The following is a 15,677-nucleotide window of genomic DNA, read 5'->3' as shown; positions in this document are numbered from 1 at the left end:
TGCATGCGTGATTTAATCAACAGCAACACTAACGCAACTTACATTAATATATTTCCCAAAGCTTATAACTCCTAGAAATGAGGAATGTTATACATTTCCAGAGCATCAAAGAATTTGTAGAACTAATAAATACTTACACCAACATTACATACACTATTATTCCACATGTCAACGGATTCAAATATATGCTACCTTTATCCAGTACACTAATTTGAGATCTAGATTTTCAAACATTATTAACGCATCTTTTATTCAGTAAATAACATGCAGTAAAAAAACAAAATATGTAGTATAATTTCACAATTAGATTAATTTGAAAATCATAACACTATTTTTAATAAAGAATCTTGTTCGAAAAAGAAAAAAAAAACTCAATCACTATAGTGATCTGAAATTACAACTTTCCAAACCCTAATTTCCCCATCGATGCTTCCACTAATAACTGAAAACCCTTGACCATCCAAACCTTCATCTTCAACAGCAACTACCGATTTCACCGGCTTACAATGGCCTTCCATCACCGCCACACAGAAACCTCTGTATCCAAATCCCTTCCCATATTTCCAGATTCTCACTCTCCCATCCGAAGATCCACTGATCACTAAATCACCCACACAAACCAAGCTCAAAACCGCCCCTTTATGCCCTTTCAAGCAGCACGCAACGAAGAAATCCATGTCTTCCCCTTCACCGCCACCATCTCTCCTCTCCCAAACCAGAATCACTCCGTCTCCGCCTCCGGAGACCAACCCCGCCCCGTCCGGCCTCACCGCCAGCGCGTTCACGCTCGACCTGTGCTTCGCCAGCGTCGCGCTTAAATTCCGATTCCTCCCGTCGCTGGTGGCTCTCCACACCTTGATCTTCCCGTCGGCGGATCCGGTGTAGACGGTTCCGCCGGAGACGGCGACGGCGTTCACTGCGTCTGAATGCGCCGAGTTCACGGAGTCGACGCACTGCATATCTGAGGTGGTTTTCCACGTTTTGAAGCTCTTATCCCATGAGATCGAGTAGAGCTCACCCCGATCGGCGTCAACGGCTAGACCGGAGACGGCGTCGGCGTGCTGGATCAACAGGCGCCACTTGTTGCGGCGGACTTTGACGTAGTTTTTGGCGGATAGGCAGTTGAGAAACCGGTCCTTCAGCGTCGGAAGCGTTGAAATTTGCCGGTGTTTCAATTTGGGGGAAATCGATGGCGGCGTCCAAACCCTAATTTTGCAATCCTGGTGCGCGGTGAAGATTTTTCCGTCGGTGAAGGCGATTGACTTCGCCCAGCCCGAGCCCGACCCGAACGTCTCGACGAGCGCGAGATTGGCTGGATTGAAGACGTTGATCCCCTTGATCGTCGCTGCGTAGAGGAGGCCGCCGTGCACCGCGAGGCAGCTGATGTGCGCCGCCGTGGCTTTGGTACTCGAAATGCAGAAGTGCGAGGCCGATGGTTTCGCGGCGGTTTGGTAGGTATAGTACGTGCTTGCGGAGGAGCTGGAACTGATGCTGCTGAAGCTCGAATCCGCACACAGTGAGGGTGCAGTGCGCGTTGTGGTTGAGGAAGACGATAGAGATAGCGACGAATCCGAGTATATCAGTGAAGGTGAGATGTAATTATCATTTGCTAGCCATGACTGCACGTCCGCCATTGTTGATGTGTGAGAAGAAAAGGGAGGGGAAATCAACACACATAAAAACACACAGTGGAGTGATGAGAAATGAGTTGCATTTGAGTCTATTAATAGAAGATTTTGGGGAAGAAGAAGTTGACACTTAGTGTTAATTGGTTGGCTTAGCATTTGTTAATGTGGTTAATTTTTTAATTAGAAGCTAATTAAACTAAGGGGATCAAATGGAAAATGGCACTTACTTTTTCTACACACTTACTATTAAAATGGTTTAATTTGATGTGGTGGTTTGATCAAATCTTTTTCTTTAAAGCCTGCACCCTAGAGAAAAATGTGTGGCCACAATAGAATATTGACCAATGATAAAAGAAAATTAAACTGACGTAATAAAGAAGTCAATTTTGTTAATCTAGTTAATTACATAAGAGACTGTATAACCATCTAATATTCGTTGAGTGATCACCCATACGATGCTTTTTCTTTGTTGTCTTGCAAATAAGCACACAAAGATACATACTTAGATTAGCATTCTAAATTTCAATTAAGTTTAAATTATTACTATTAATTAATGGATGTAAAGATAATATTAAATGCTCATAAGCACATGGTCCTTATATATAACAGTTAATCCACTATAACAAAAATACGAAAAATATGTCAGAACGTGAGAAACTGATTGATGTCTTTTATTATTAAAATATAAACTCTTTAATAGGGATCTCTTAGCCTTCTCCATTGAAGAGTGGCAAGTAGACTTATTCCAAAAGCAATGAATTTATCTCCATGATACAATCAAACCAAGAGAAAGAATTGCACAACTGGTGAATATTTCTTGATGTCCAAACACAATATCAATGATGAATTTTTTATTCTTGCCTATAATTTATGTTGCATATCATCTTATTCTTAACAAGAAGACATAGACGCAAAAATTATTTTGGTAGGGACTATATTTCGAATTTAAAATTTCGGGCGAATAATTTGTATAAGTTCCGATGATAGGAGCTTTTGCACAATAAACTACATACAAAAAAAGTTTGATGAGAATATATAACTAAAAAATAAAAATTTATCTTGGTAGGGATTTAAGCTCCTTTACTAGCATAAGGTGTGTCCGCCTATGTTAACAAGCATGTGTTTTTGATATTTCATGCCCGAAGAAAAGCAACAGAGCAGTTCATTTACCACATTTTATTAGCTATTCGTTTGTTAAATGTAATCATTTGAAAACGAGAATTCCCTCCCAACTCTTACATATTGTTCATCTAGATCTTCAATAATCATATGGAAATATTATGGTTATTTTATTTAGCTTGGTAGTTACTTCTACTATTATTGATAGGTTACTAGAGAATTTAGTCGTGATAGTTTACGATTTCGTCTTACTCATTATAGTTAGTGGAGCATTGTTATTTGTTAATATATATGAACTTTAAGGATTGAACAAAATAAATAATCCAAACACATTTCGTTAATGTGTAATTAGGCAGTTCGTGGTTGACTAATTATCTTTGAATTAATTTGGGCAAGAATTGTGTAAGCGAAACTTCGTTGCTACTCCGAATTTATTTGAGCATATGCCTATATATTAATATTGTCAGAGAAAAAGGTGCTGGTGATGGCTGATAAATAATGTTAAAACAAGGGGAAATAAACAGACATTCTTAGCACGTGCTAGCTTTTGGGAAAGTGGACACTAATTCGACCAATGAATTATTTTAATCTCATAGTTTAACTTAGTGAAATATGACTGAGAATTCCCTTGTTTTGTTATGTTTGTATCGTGCATCTTGTTTGTTAGACTGTTTTAAGGGGTTTTCATGTGAACTAATATATTGACTTCAGTGTTTAATGTCACAAACCTCGAAGGTTCGATCATATCACTCACATGTATAGTAAGAAGTCCATGTATAGTGCGAATCAAAAAGGTGTTTAGCATCCGCGGATGTCCGCGAATCAAAAAGGTGTTTAGCATCCACAATGGTGCGGATATCTCGGCGGACATCCCCACGGACTTCCCAAAAACACAACCTGCCACGTCATAAGGACATCCTACTGCACAATGGCGGACATCCCCAAGGACATCCCGACAGACTTCCCACAATAATAAAAATTCACAAATTCACCAAATTAAACAATTTACGGAATTAAACAATTTACGGAATTAAAATTTCGACACAAATACGGACGGAGAAAGTGCAATGATAATTTCATTAAATAAAAAAAATAAAAAAAGAACATTCCAACAAAAAAAATCTAAACAAATTACATTTTAATTATCAACGACAACCCCTCCGCGTCCATACCTCTTCAATTATATCGTTCTAGAGTCGAATATGGGCTTGTCGTTGGCGCATGTTGACAAATGCACGGACTCGATCGGCCTCTTCATGGGGTATCCACATACGTACATTGCCGGTGGCCACGCCGTGGCTTGGACCGGCATCATCAACATCATCATCATCACTGTCGCACATCAAGCCTGGAGCATACCAAATGCCAGCTCCACATCTTTGCGCGCTACCTCCTGACGACCCGCAAAATAAACCTTCTTTTCTTCTGTGGGGCATGTGATTGTCTTCACAAAGACAGACCACATAGGGTATATCCCATCAGCCAAATAATAGCCCATGTTGTGCTGGTTGCCGTTGGCAATGAAACTGACGGCCGGACCAACACTCATGCACTGGTCGTTGAAAAGGGGCGATGACTGGAGGACATTGATGTCGTTGTTCGACCCGGCTACTCCAAAATAAGCATGTCAAATCCACAGCTGGTAGTCAGCTACCGCTTCAAGGATCATCGTGGGATTCTTGCCCTTGAAACCGGCAGTGTACACCCCTTTCCAGGCGGCGGGGCAGTTCTTCGACTCCCAATGCATACAATCTATGTTGCCCAACATTCCCGGAAACCCGTGCTGACTCCCGTGCATATCCATCAGAGCCAGACAATCTTCGGGGGTAGGCTTCCGAAGATACCTATCCCCGAATATCTCCCTAACGCCCTGACAAAAATACTTCAGACAATCGTGGGCAGTCATCTCGCCGATGTGGAGGTACTCATCGAACATGTCAGCCGCACCTCCATATGCCAGCTGCATGATTGCGGCAGTGCACTTCTGTATGGGCGTGTGGCCGGGTTTACCAACCGCATCCTCCCTCACCTTGAAATACGAATATCGACGCTCTAAAGCGCCAACGATACACAGAAATAGCGGACGATGCATCCTAAAACGTCGTCGGAGCATGTTCTTCCCAAACCGTGGCTCCGGAGCGAAGTAATCATGCAGCGAGGTGGTCCCGGGGTACTATAGTTCGACGATGGATGGGTCGAGGTACCGCCGGCTGCTGCTGCCGCTCCAAGGCCGCTTGTATAGCGCGATTTATCTCCCTGGTCGTAGCCTCCCGCACCTGTTCATGAATTCGCCTCATTATGTCATCAGCACCCCAACCACTACCACCCGCACCACTACCACTACCAGCCATTCTGGATATATAAAAGAAACTTAGAGAGAGAGAGAGAAACTCGTTAAAACAAGTGGTGTGAATGAAAAAATCGGGACGTCCGCCGGGACGTCCGTCTTGGCACCGCAATGGCGGACGTCACGACGGACGTCCCCGGAATGCCGCGGATCCCCAGTCTCCGCAGGGGACGTCCGTATCCGTATGCGTGCTACCTAATGGCGGACGTCCGGCGCTGACGTCCAGCACGCCGGTCCAACGTCCGCCGTTGCGGATGCTCTTATATTTGGTCAATTTGCAATAAAATTAGTTTTAAATAAAAAAACATTAGTAATGTACTGGCCTTACTTGTTATCAAGCCTATTTAATAAATTACTAACTGTGTTAAATTAATAACAAAATTTTCAGAAGAATTCTTATTTCAAATGACATTGTGGCATATCAATATAAGGAAGAGAAAAAAGAACATTAAAACGAGTACAAATCCATCCAATTTTCGAACATGAAACCAAAGTTTCTCGTCATCTATTAGCTTGCCTCATTTTATGCATACAACAATACTACGTTTAAAGTTTCTAGTTTCTAGTTTCTATTTACAGTCTGAAACCAATCACATTGCTCCAATACCATACTTATGTTTATTTCTTGTTAGCATTTGGTCATTTGTTTTTGTATATCTTCTTTTATTTGGATTGAGTTAGTGACATTTTTGAATTTGGATTCATCATAAAAAATTGGAGTTAAGCATACAGAAAAGAAAAATTAGAATTTTGATTCATCCTAAATGTTGTTCCCATCTGAATAGTGCTATCAAAAGAATCACCGGTGATGGAAATAGTGAAGCCTAAAGTTGCTCCGATGCTCACCGGCCCGGCTTGTAAGGGAAAACAATGTGCAGTTATAATATGCAAACACAGAAAGTTGATGTTCACATCAGCAGATGGATATTATGATCCTGATCACTAGTTATTATACCATTTTTGAACCACATGGGTTTTTGTGTCACAACTTGAGCCATTTGTGGCCGTATCTTTGGCTCATTATGGTATCTTGTACTTGAATCAGTGGCTCATTTTTTCTAAGTAATAGGGAAGAGGAGCAAAACAAGCCACCAAAAGACTACTAGCACAAGTATGAGCTGCAAGAACGTAGCGGAGGTAGGATGGGCAGTTGATCAGATCTAGTATAGGTCATACGTGAACTGTAGTTAGAGTTGACAACTTTCCCGGGGCCCATTATCAGAGATCCCTGGGATCGGAAGAGGATCATGTTGGCCCTTGTGAGCTCGATACCTATAGGTACTATATGTAGAATTTGATGAATTGGATTTTTGATCAATCTATTGATTGATTATTGCCTCCATCAAGTGTTATAAACAAAGCAAGAATCAATCTAGCACAATCTTTTCTTGTATAGGTTGCTTGAATAAAATGAGTCAATGTAACACTCAAATTATCAATTCAGAATACAGAAACAACTGACAATTGTCAAACTTATTTGGTTTGTTAATCTTAAAAATCATTACTTTAATATGGGGCTGATAGTTTTTTTATTATATGTTGTACACCTATTCCTTTTAGTTAATAACTATCGACTAGGACTTAATGAGTTGTTTTCATGATGAGATAATATTTTAAAATTGTAGTACTACATTGGCAGATATAACTAAACAAATTAAGATTAACTGAGATACGCATCTTCATCAAAAATTATTTTTTAACATTTCAGTCTAAGTCTCATCTGCGGGATGATGATGATGATGATGATGTTCAGCTACAAATTAAGTCAACTCTTGGTTCCATTGAGATTATTCTGTTTTGCTTCACTGTTTGGTATCTTGATAACTAGCTTGAGATGAAAAGATGGTATTATCATCAACGACCGAGCAACTTTGTCGTCGGTTATCACTAGCTGAAATTCACTCAGCCACCGGAGTTTTCAGCAACGCGCATGTCATTGGAAAAGGTGGTTTTGGTATAGTCTACAAAGGCCTCATCGTTAATGGCTCTCTGACTGTGGCCATAAAGCGGCGGCTAGCATCAAACCCGAGTCAAGGCCAGATGGAGTTTGCATCGGAGATTGAAACACTAAGTAAGTTCCGACACCATAATCTAGTCTCCCTGATTGGCTACTGCGATGAGGAGGGTGAGATGATTCTTGTTTACGACTACATGTCTAATAGAACGCTCGCAGATCCCTCCACAAGAATAGTAACGGCGGCTCAACTCTCTCGCGGAATGAACGACTTAAGATATGTATTGGAGCCAGAAGAGGTTTGGACTATCTTCACTCGGGTTGCTCTGTCATACATCGTGATGTCAAGCCTACGAATATCCTTCTGGACGACTGTTTCACAGCGAAGGTTTCAGATTTTGGATTGGCCAAACATGTAAGCCAAAATATATTGCAAACTCATGTGATCACAAATGTTAAGGGCTCATTTGGATATTTTGACCCGAGTTATTTTACCAGGGAGACTTACAAGGGCAAGTGACACATATTCGTTTGGGGTAGTGTTGTTAGAGGTATTGAGTGGGAGGCGAGCGGTTGAGGAACAGCTTGCAGAGGATGAGCTGCGTATGAGCATGTGGGCTCAAGAAAAGATTCGAAATGGAAAAGCTGATCAGATTGTAGCTTCAAATTTGAAGGGAGATATCACACAAGATTGCCTCAGGCATTTATTGGGGTTGTTAAAAGATGCTTGCATCATGAACCAAAGAAACGGCTCCCAATGAGTCGAGTTGTGGCGCAGCTTGAGTTAGCCCTTGAGCAACAGGAGAGGAGAGGGACCACAGCACAAAAATCACAATTTTGGCTATGTTGGAATAGATTTATTCTGTTTGGTAAAGGTGAATTCTTTCTTTCTTTTTATATATGCATGATATTCAATGTTGAAGAGATTACTTTGTGTTGGCACAGGTTCAACACAAAAAGATCAGTATGTGGTTGAAGTTGATGAGGTGCCACGAGCCATCTCTACCATTGATAAAGACGACAAACAAGTTGTCTCCACCGTTGATGGAGATGACAAACAATCTGTCTCCACTGTTGATGATGTGTTGGAGGACAAACAAGCAACCATCAATGAAGAGGATGCTAATATGCTGCCAAGATCGGTTACCACAACTGATATATTGGACATGACTGCTAATTTCCTTAGGAAGCCATGTACGAGTCCTTGGTTCCGAGGAGTCGTGGAAACTGGAGAGAAAGTCGCCGTCAAAATTCTCCATAAGAAGTTGCCGAACAGTGAATTTCTAGCACAGGTTTGACAATAACATTATATACGACTGCAAACTCTGTAAAGCATATAACATTAGTACCAAATATGTGTATTTGTAGGTTTCAACATTGTTTAGGCTGAAGCATGAAAATGTGGTTAATCTACTTGCTTGTTCTGCACATAAAGATCAAGTCTTGGTGTATGAGTTTCCACCAAAAGGGTCCCTACACAACCTTCTCCATGGTTGGTTTATCAAAACCAAGATTTCATTATCATGTTCTACACTTGGGAACCTTCTGTATCTGATTTTTATGAAACAGGATTAAAAATCCGCGAGTTTCAGCCAGATTCATGTTTGACATGGTCTGAAACAATCAAAATAGGTGTTGGGATTACATTCATGAAAAGGGGCTGATACATCGTAACATCAAATCCAGCAATGTTTTACTCTTTGATGATGGGATTGCTAAGATAACTGATCTCCATTTATCAACTCAATGCTCTCGTAAGAGGGATGGGCCTCGTCCCGAATAGTGATTATCACCCCCCAGAGTGAGTATGCTATTGAGTTTTGTTTTGCAGTTCGGTTTGATTTCTTCTGGTAGATGTAATCAGACAGAGAAAAGCGATGTTTACAGCTTTGGTGTGCTTCTTTCTGCCTGAACTTTTGAGTGGCAGTGATGCATTTAGACAGAGACCAAGAGCAAGGAAGGAGCAACCTTCCTTGTATACATTTATGCATTATGACAACCTTGCAAATTTGGCAACAAGCAAAACTGCAGCAGGGTTCCGAAAGTATAGATAAGATTGTTGATGTTAGGTTAAAAAATGCGGAGCACCTTCGTGAGGCAGTTGATGAAAATGACTTGTTTTGCTTATCATTTGGTTTTATGATTGTGAGGGTCTATTTCATGCAGATGGTTGCAGTTGCTGCGTCGTGTGTTCGTATTGAAGCTGATCGCCGGCCAAGCATGCGTGCTGTTTTGGAAGCTCTCCTGGACAACAAGCAGATGGTCACAAAAACAACCTCTAGCAATATAACACTCTCATAGTTGAACATAATGGAGGTTGTACAATGGTATGCATGATGATGTGAGAGGAAATGAAAGAAATTAGGGATGCTCCTGCAAAATTTGCTTGTTTCAATTCATTCTGATTTTATCCATCTTGTAGAGTTAAGATACTCTGTTTTTCCTAATCCTCTTCATTTTGCTCACTCTATGTATATTCATTTTATATAAGCATGTTATTTCATTGCCTAATCACTAATGAGTGATGATATATTTTCATTTAGGAGTGATGATATAGATGGAGAAAACATAGATGGAGAACACTTATACTTGTATAGTTAGCATACCTACCTAGGAGTGATGATATATTTTCATTTCATGGTTTAAATTTGTTATAAAATCCACACAATGATCTATTCTCTTGTTTGTTATAAAATCCAACTATGATCTATTAAATTTTGGTGTCATAAGTTTAATATAATATTCTTCTGTCCCATTTAAGATGACCCTTTTCGTTTTCACACTTGTTTTGAAAAAATCACAATAAATAGTTAAAGTGGAGAAAAAATAAAGTAAGAGAAAGAATAATATAAAAGAGAGTTTCTTCCATATTTTCTCTCTTAATTTACTTTCCCTCCACTTTAACTATTTATTATAATTTTTATAAAACACTTGCGTAAAACGAAAATGGTCATCTTAACTGGAACGGAGGGAGTAGACCATCAATGTTTAAGTCGTCATTTATCTAATTTAATACTACTCCACTAGTTTTTTAACCAAGCAACACTTTTTTCTCATTTATGTCGCATACTTTATTCTCCCAACCTGATTCAACAAATTTTATTTTATTAAATATCATGCATTTTATTTATGACATATTTAAATTAAAAACACAATTAATCTGCAGTAAATACAAGCCCATAAATTATATGAAAACATACCAAAAATAGCCCAAAATAAGCCCTCAATATGGCCCAAAAATGAAGTTTATGGCGATCCTGGATTATAAAAATATGGCGAAAAACCTTATTTCAAAATTCAGAAGGAAAAGCATTCGGTCATTACGTGTGCATGGAATTCATGTATCAAAACAAGGTATTCATTTAAACATTTTTACGAACATTGAAGGTAGAAATTGAAAGCAACGAAATATACCTTAAAATCAAATAAAAACCAAAATTTAAACAATAACCAAACGATCAAACAAGATCCAACATACATTGACACTCTGATACATACCAATTGTTGAAATCAACAAATTAGTGATTCAAAGGCAAAACATGGTGAATTTGAACGTAAAGCAAAAACATGGTGAAATATCCAAAGCAAATTATTAATTCAAGCAAACTATATACTCCCTCCGTCCCACAAAGATTGTCTCATTTTTCCATTTCCGTCCGTCCCACAACATGAGGTTTGGAATGCAGAAAATCAAGAACGGTGATAGAGTGGCAGTTCGGATACTCCATTTTTAAACTTAATTTCTTGAACGACATTCTCCTTTGCAGCTTGAATTTTGCAAAAAATCATGAAACATCTCGTGAACGCGACATGTTTTAACTTTACCATCAAGACTATACTGCCCAGCTACAACCAAGTGCCTGTTGATAAGATCTTCAACATAATTTTGAGCAGTTTCCTCCAAACTCAAACCCTCTTGTTTCCATATAAACCCTTCAGCAATCCACATGCGTACCAAATGCGATACTCATATCTTCAAATCAGGAGGGGACATCCCAAAATAGAGAAGGCAAATCTGCAAGTGTTGGGGCAAATCTGCGTATAATTTCTTTTCAAAATTAGTGTATTCAATTCCTCTTACAGATGTGCCCTGTTCAAAAAAACAATATCTCAGTTCAAATATCTCAATTTTCCTACATATATGCGTATATTTCAATTTCATACCCCGAAATTCACATCACTTATGCTACTATTAGGTTCTTTTATTCTATTAATAAGACTTTTATTCAAGCAAATCCTAGTTGCGTCCTTTCTTCTCTCGTCGATCATCCTACTATTCGTATGCGAGGTATCAGACGTTAAATATTTGCATGCATTTATTGAATAAAATAATTCAAATAATAAATGATGCAAATGAAGAACAAGAACGACGATAGGAAATAAAGCCTAGAAACCCTAGCATCTAAAAAAGTGCAAGATTACAGCGTCGTAGTAGTATTTAAAGTGTCAATCCACAGGGAGGTGAGAGATTGATTATACTTACAAGCATACAAAAACATGCAAAAGTTTGATTTTTTTTTTGAAAGTTGTTGACAAAATAAAGCTACAAATTTACTAAAGAAAGACTTTTCAAACGGGAAAACATATCACTCCAAGTTGTTCACTAGACTTGTATTGTTCTACACCTTTAACATTGAAACATATGAAGGGATTAAAACATCAACCTAATCACATACACTGAATATATACACGATGAGTAGTTCACAATTAGCTGAACACATAACCTATGAACCAATTTTCAATGTCTATAAACTCCTGCGGAAGCGCGGGAGTAATAAACATCTACTATAATCACCCACTTAATCCACTATCAAATTATCATTTGAACAATTCTAATTCAATAGCATACCAACAATCAAGCATTCCTAAACTATGTTAAAAAGACAATAGAAAAGGGAATAACAACACCACATTATTAGCCAAAAACATAGTGTATAAACATTAAGCACATTGTTGGTAACAAAACACATGAATTCAATGGTGTAGAAACATTCATACAAAGCCTAGATTACAATTTGGAGCGACATAGAGAGTTTAGCCTAAGCACATGGTGGAATTTGCAATAAAAACCATAGGAATCATGCTCTCTTTGAGTGGAATTGAGATTCGAAGATGGATCGTTGGAATATTGGCCGGAATTTCTTCCTTCTCTTCCTCCTCCTCTCTTTTCCTCTCTCTTTTCTCGTCCAAAATCTGTCTGAACCCCCCCTCCCCAAAAAAAACTGCCTCCAAACTATATGAAAACTGAATTCAACAGTTACTGCTTTTCGTACCCGGCCGGGTGAATTATAGGGCATGAAATTCGCTCGGCCGAGTGGCACTTTTTGAGGGCTCACTGGACCTTTTTTCGCATTTTTTTTCACCCGGCCGGGTGAATTTTTAGGCATGAAATTCACCCGGCCAGGTGGCTCTTTTTCAGCCTATTCTGGACTCTGACGCAAACTGGGCAGTCTGTCAAATTGGTCATTTTGCACGACTTTCTTCAATGACCTTGTGAGCAATCATTCTACTTCCTACACCATAAAACATACTTTTGCGAGCATCAAACGATATAAATCATGTAAAGCAATGAGAATAAAGATATACTATTTGATTCACGTCAAAAGGAAATAAAGAAAATCACGGAAATTAAAATAAAATCCGAAAAAAATAAAAATAAATTTTAATCAAAGAAATAAAGGTAGAGAAAAGAATTCTATAACCTTAAACTTTTCTTGATCTTGCTGTTCGTTGATGCTGAGGTTGGCTATGCCAAACTTCCTCTTGTGGGAGCAGATGTTTGTGACCTTGGAGCTAACGTTTTCGACTTGTTCAGAGAATGTGGCATTCTCCAACTGCGTTTTATAAGCACTGACTCAATGGATGGAGCTAGAAAAAGTAGGTATTGGAATGATTTTGAATACAAGATTTATATGCATTTATATTAATAGGATTGTGATCAATACCAAACCACTTTTAAACCTTAAACGTCGAACAACATCATTATATGATAACATTGAGTTAATTATAATGAACTAATAACAAACTTATAATGAACTTCAGATTTCTAAACTATGCATGATGATGTCATTGTTTTTAAATCTCAGAATTTCCTATAATGAACTACAAATAAAGTTGTAATGAACTCCGCGTTATTATATAATGATGTGTTTGCCGTTTAGTGTTTTAAACTAGTTTGGTATATAATACAACCCTATATTAATATTAGTAATTATAAATTTGTAATCTGAATGGAGTATTTAAATTTAATATATGATTTTGTATTTCTCTGACCCGATAGGCTCTGCACTACTAGGTGAGTCTAATAATTTATATAATCAAATCTCGCAAATGAACGTTCTATTCTTATAATTATTCCTTTGATATATCACTTGATGGCAATAGTTTGATCTTTCCGATATTCCCTGATACGGCGTGCATTATACTCATTCTATTTTTATTAAATGTCCTATATTTCATTTTCAAATTTTTTTAATAGATGGATTCCACATTCCATTAACTAATTACTTTTACAATTATTATAAAATTAACATAAGAAAACAAAACTTATATTCAAAATCAAACAATTTATTAAATTTGTACTTATAAAATAGGAAACATCTATCGAGAACCAGATGGAGATGGAGATGGAGATGGAGTAGTTAGTATACTAGTATAAGAAAGGTTTGCACAGTGACAAAGCAACATTGGGGCCTTAGACCATGTTTATCAGCAACCCACCATCCAACCCAACCATCCACTTTTTCAATATTTAATTCATTTCTATCTCCTGCACCTCATCTTCCACATCATTAATATTCATCCAACCCAACCACACATATTCTCATGGTTTATCAATGACCACCCAACCACATTATTATATATTTATTTTTAAATTATTTTTTAATACTATTATTATTACATGAAATACTTATTATTATAAATTTATCGAAAAATGTAATAAATGACAAACTAAAAATTATAAAAATAAACAAATAAAAAACATAAATTACAATAATTGAAATACGAAATTAAAATACATAATTGGTGCTAAAAGTATTATTCTCATCATCGGAGAATATATTATTCTCATCATCCTCCATAGCTAGCAACAAGGGAAACTAAAAAATATGAAATTCTATTAAACAATAAGGATTATAGGAGGAGAAAAGATGATATTTTTTGTGTGTAAAACTATAGCGAATGTGGTCTCTATTTATAGAGGAAGAAAAATTATAAATTTTGGTATAATTTTTATAATTATTTAATATAATATATTAAAGATATATAAATTATTAAAAATAAAAATATCAGCCAATGAAATTGTGTCATTTGGCATAATCTCATTGGCTGAGTGGTGAAAGGGTGGAGAGACCTTCGGTCGGTTTGAAGAGAGAAAGAGACTCATGTTAAGGATAGAGAGACTCATTGTTGAATAATTTTTTTTTTATTATTTATATTTGTGACGTGGAGGTCGACCCCCACAACCGATAAACATGGTCTTAGGTTACAAATCAAACAATTTATTAAATTTGTACTGATAAATTAGGCCCCCCATTGTTGAAAACATGGCTTCGTCACTGGAAGTGCATGTACATTTATGAGTTGCTTTTATTTTAATAAATTGCATTATTACTAATTTTTGCATTTCTAAAACGTATCAAATTTACATAACGAGAATGACAACTTATGTTGTGAAGTCAACGATCGCTTTTCCGACGACGGATGCTTGGTGGCAACTCTTTTTTTGCCCATGATACAGATCCATCAATTAACTGCAAAAAAGAATTTTTTGTAAATTTTAAAGTGATTAACAAATACAATAACTTGAATTATCAACTCTAAAATCGAAATAAAATCCCTGAAAAAAAAAATTTGTGGCTTCAAAGTGAAGTACAGTTCCAGATAAAAGAAATCAAATACTAGTAAATAGTAGTACGTCAATTTGGTGGAATACAACATATAATTTAGTGCAATAGTGTTAATAGTGAAAGAGCAATAGTGTTTTAATTTCCTATATATGTATATATATAAACAATCATAGGTTAAAGTTGAGCTCAGATTTTTTTATTTTGGGTGAGGAAGCTTGCGCAGATGGTATTTAATCATTTTGCTGAAAACCTTATATAATTCCCGAAGATGGTAGGAATAAATGTTGGGCATTCTGAAGCTTATTAGAGCATCCACAACGGTGGACACCGGCCCCGCGTCCGTCCGTGCCAACGGCAAGGACGAGGCTCGCCGCCGCTGCGCTCGCGCCGCTGGCGACTTGGCGGCACGCGATTGGGCAACGGCATAGCCGTTGCCTTTGAATATTTTTTTTATTTAAAATTCATTTTTTAATTTTAAATAATGATAAAAAAATATAAAAAAATCCAAATCCCAAAAATATGGCCGTTTTTTTGATTTTTTTTGAATTTTTTCCTCCAAAATCATCTATAAATACACACATTCATCATCCATTTATCACATCAAATCATCTATCATTTATCTCTTATTTATAATTCTCATACAAACTATCAACACATTCATCCCTCACTCAAAACCTCAAATGGATTTCACCCATCTTATGGCGGAAGCGGAGCGCGAAGAACAAGAATACTACGAACAACATCGTGCCACTTACGAAGCATATGTCGCGGCGAATACC

The 15,677-nt window shown here is 37.5% G+C and overlaps 2 protein-coding genes across 5 annotated transcripts; one reads left to right on the top strand and one right to left on the bottom strand.

Moving 5' to 3' along the window:
• Nucleotides 1–313: 313 nt before the first annotated feature.
• LOC121786565 (protein JINGUBANG-like) lies at nucleotides 314–1,677 on the bottom strand. Its single transcript, XM_042185208.1, has one exon. The coding sequence runs from the start codon at nucleotides 1,632–1,634 to the stop codon at nucleotides 372–374; it is 1,263 nt and encodes a 420-aa protein (XP_042041142.1). The 5' UTR covers nucleotides 1,635–1,677; the 3' UTR covers nucleotides 314–371.
• Nucleotides 1,678–6,786: 5,109 nt separating this feature from the next.
• On the top strand, nucleotides 6,787–9,601 carry LOC121786416 (pto-interacting protein 1-like). Of its 4 annotated transcripts, none has more exons than XR_006047155.1 (5): nucleotides 6,787–7,923; nucleotides 7,994–8,340; nucleotides 8,417–8,540; nucleotides 8,618–8,849; nucleotides 9,215–9,601. XR_006047155.1 is itself a non-coding variant. In XM_042185045.1 (5 exons), the coding sequence occupies exons 2-5, from the start codon at nucleotides 7,806–7,808 to the stop codon at nucleotides 8,710–8,712; spliced, it is 684 nt and encodes a 227-aa protein (XP_042040979.1). In that variant the 5' UTR covers nucleotides 6,787–7,165; nucleotides 7,268–7,805; the 3' UTR covers nucleotides 8,713–9,601. The 4 variants fall into 4 exon arrangements, 3 of the variants coding, with proteins under 3 accessions (XP_042040979.1, XP_042040978.1, XP_042040980.1); XM_042185045.1 differs by having other exon boundaries at nucleotides 6,787–7,165; nucleotides 7,268–7,923; nucleotides 8,618–9,601; XM_042185044.1 differs by having other exon boundaries at nucleotides 6,787–7,463; nucleotides 7,547–7,923; nucleotides 8,618–9,601.
• Nucleotides 9,602–15,677: the final 6,076 nt, after the last annotated feature.

Source organism: Salvia splendens, chromosome 22 (genome assembly GCF_004379255.2).
Source record: "Salvia splendens isolate huo1 chromosome 22, SspV2, whole genome shotgun sequence".
Lineage (NCBI taxonomy): Eukaryota > Viridiplantae > Streptophyta > Magnoliopsida > Lamiales > Lamiaceae > Salvia > Salvia splendens.
Note: the sequence above shows the minus strand (reverse complement) of the source record. Positions and strands in the feature narration are given on the sequence as shown.

Coding starts and splice junctions, on each gene's coding strand:
- LOC121786565 (XM_042185208.1), bottom strand. CDS start 1,634: ATGGCGGACGTGCAGTCATGGCTAGCAAATGATAATTACATCTCACCT.
- LOC121786416 (XM_042185045.1), top strand. CDS start 7,806: ATGAGTCGAGTTGTGGCGCAGCTTGAGTTAGCCCTTGAGCAACAGGAG. Junction 8,341..8,416: donor ACAGTGAATTTCTAGCACAG/GTTTGACAATAA, acceptor GTGTATTTGTAG/GTTTCAACATTGTTTAGGCT. Junction 8,541..8,617: donor CCTACACAACCTTCTCCATG/GTTGGTTTATCA, acceptor TTTATGAAACAG/GATTAAAAATCCGCGAGTTT.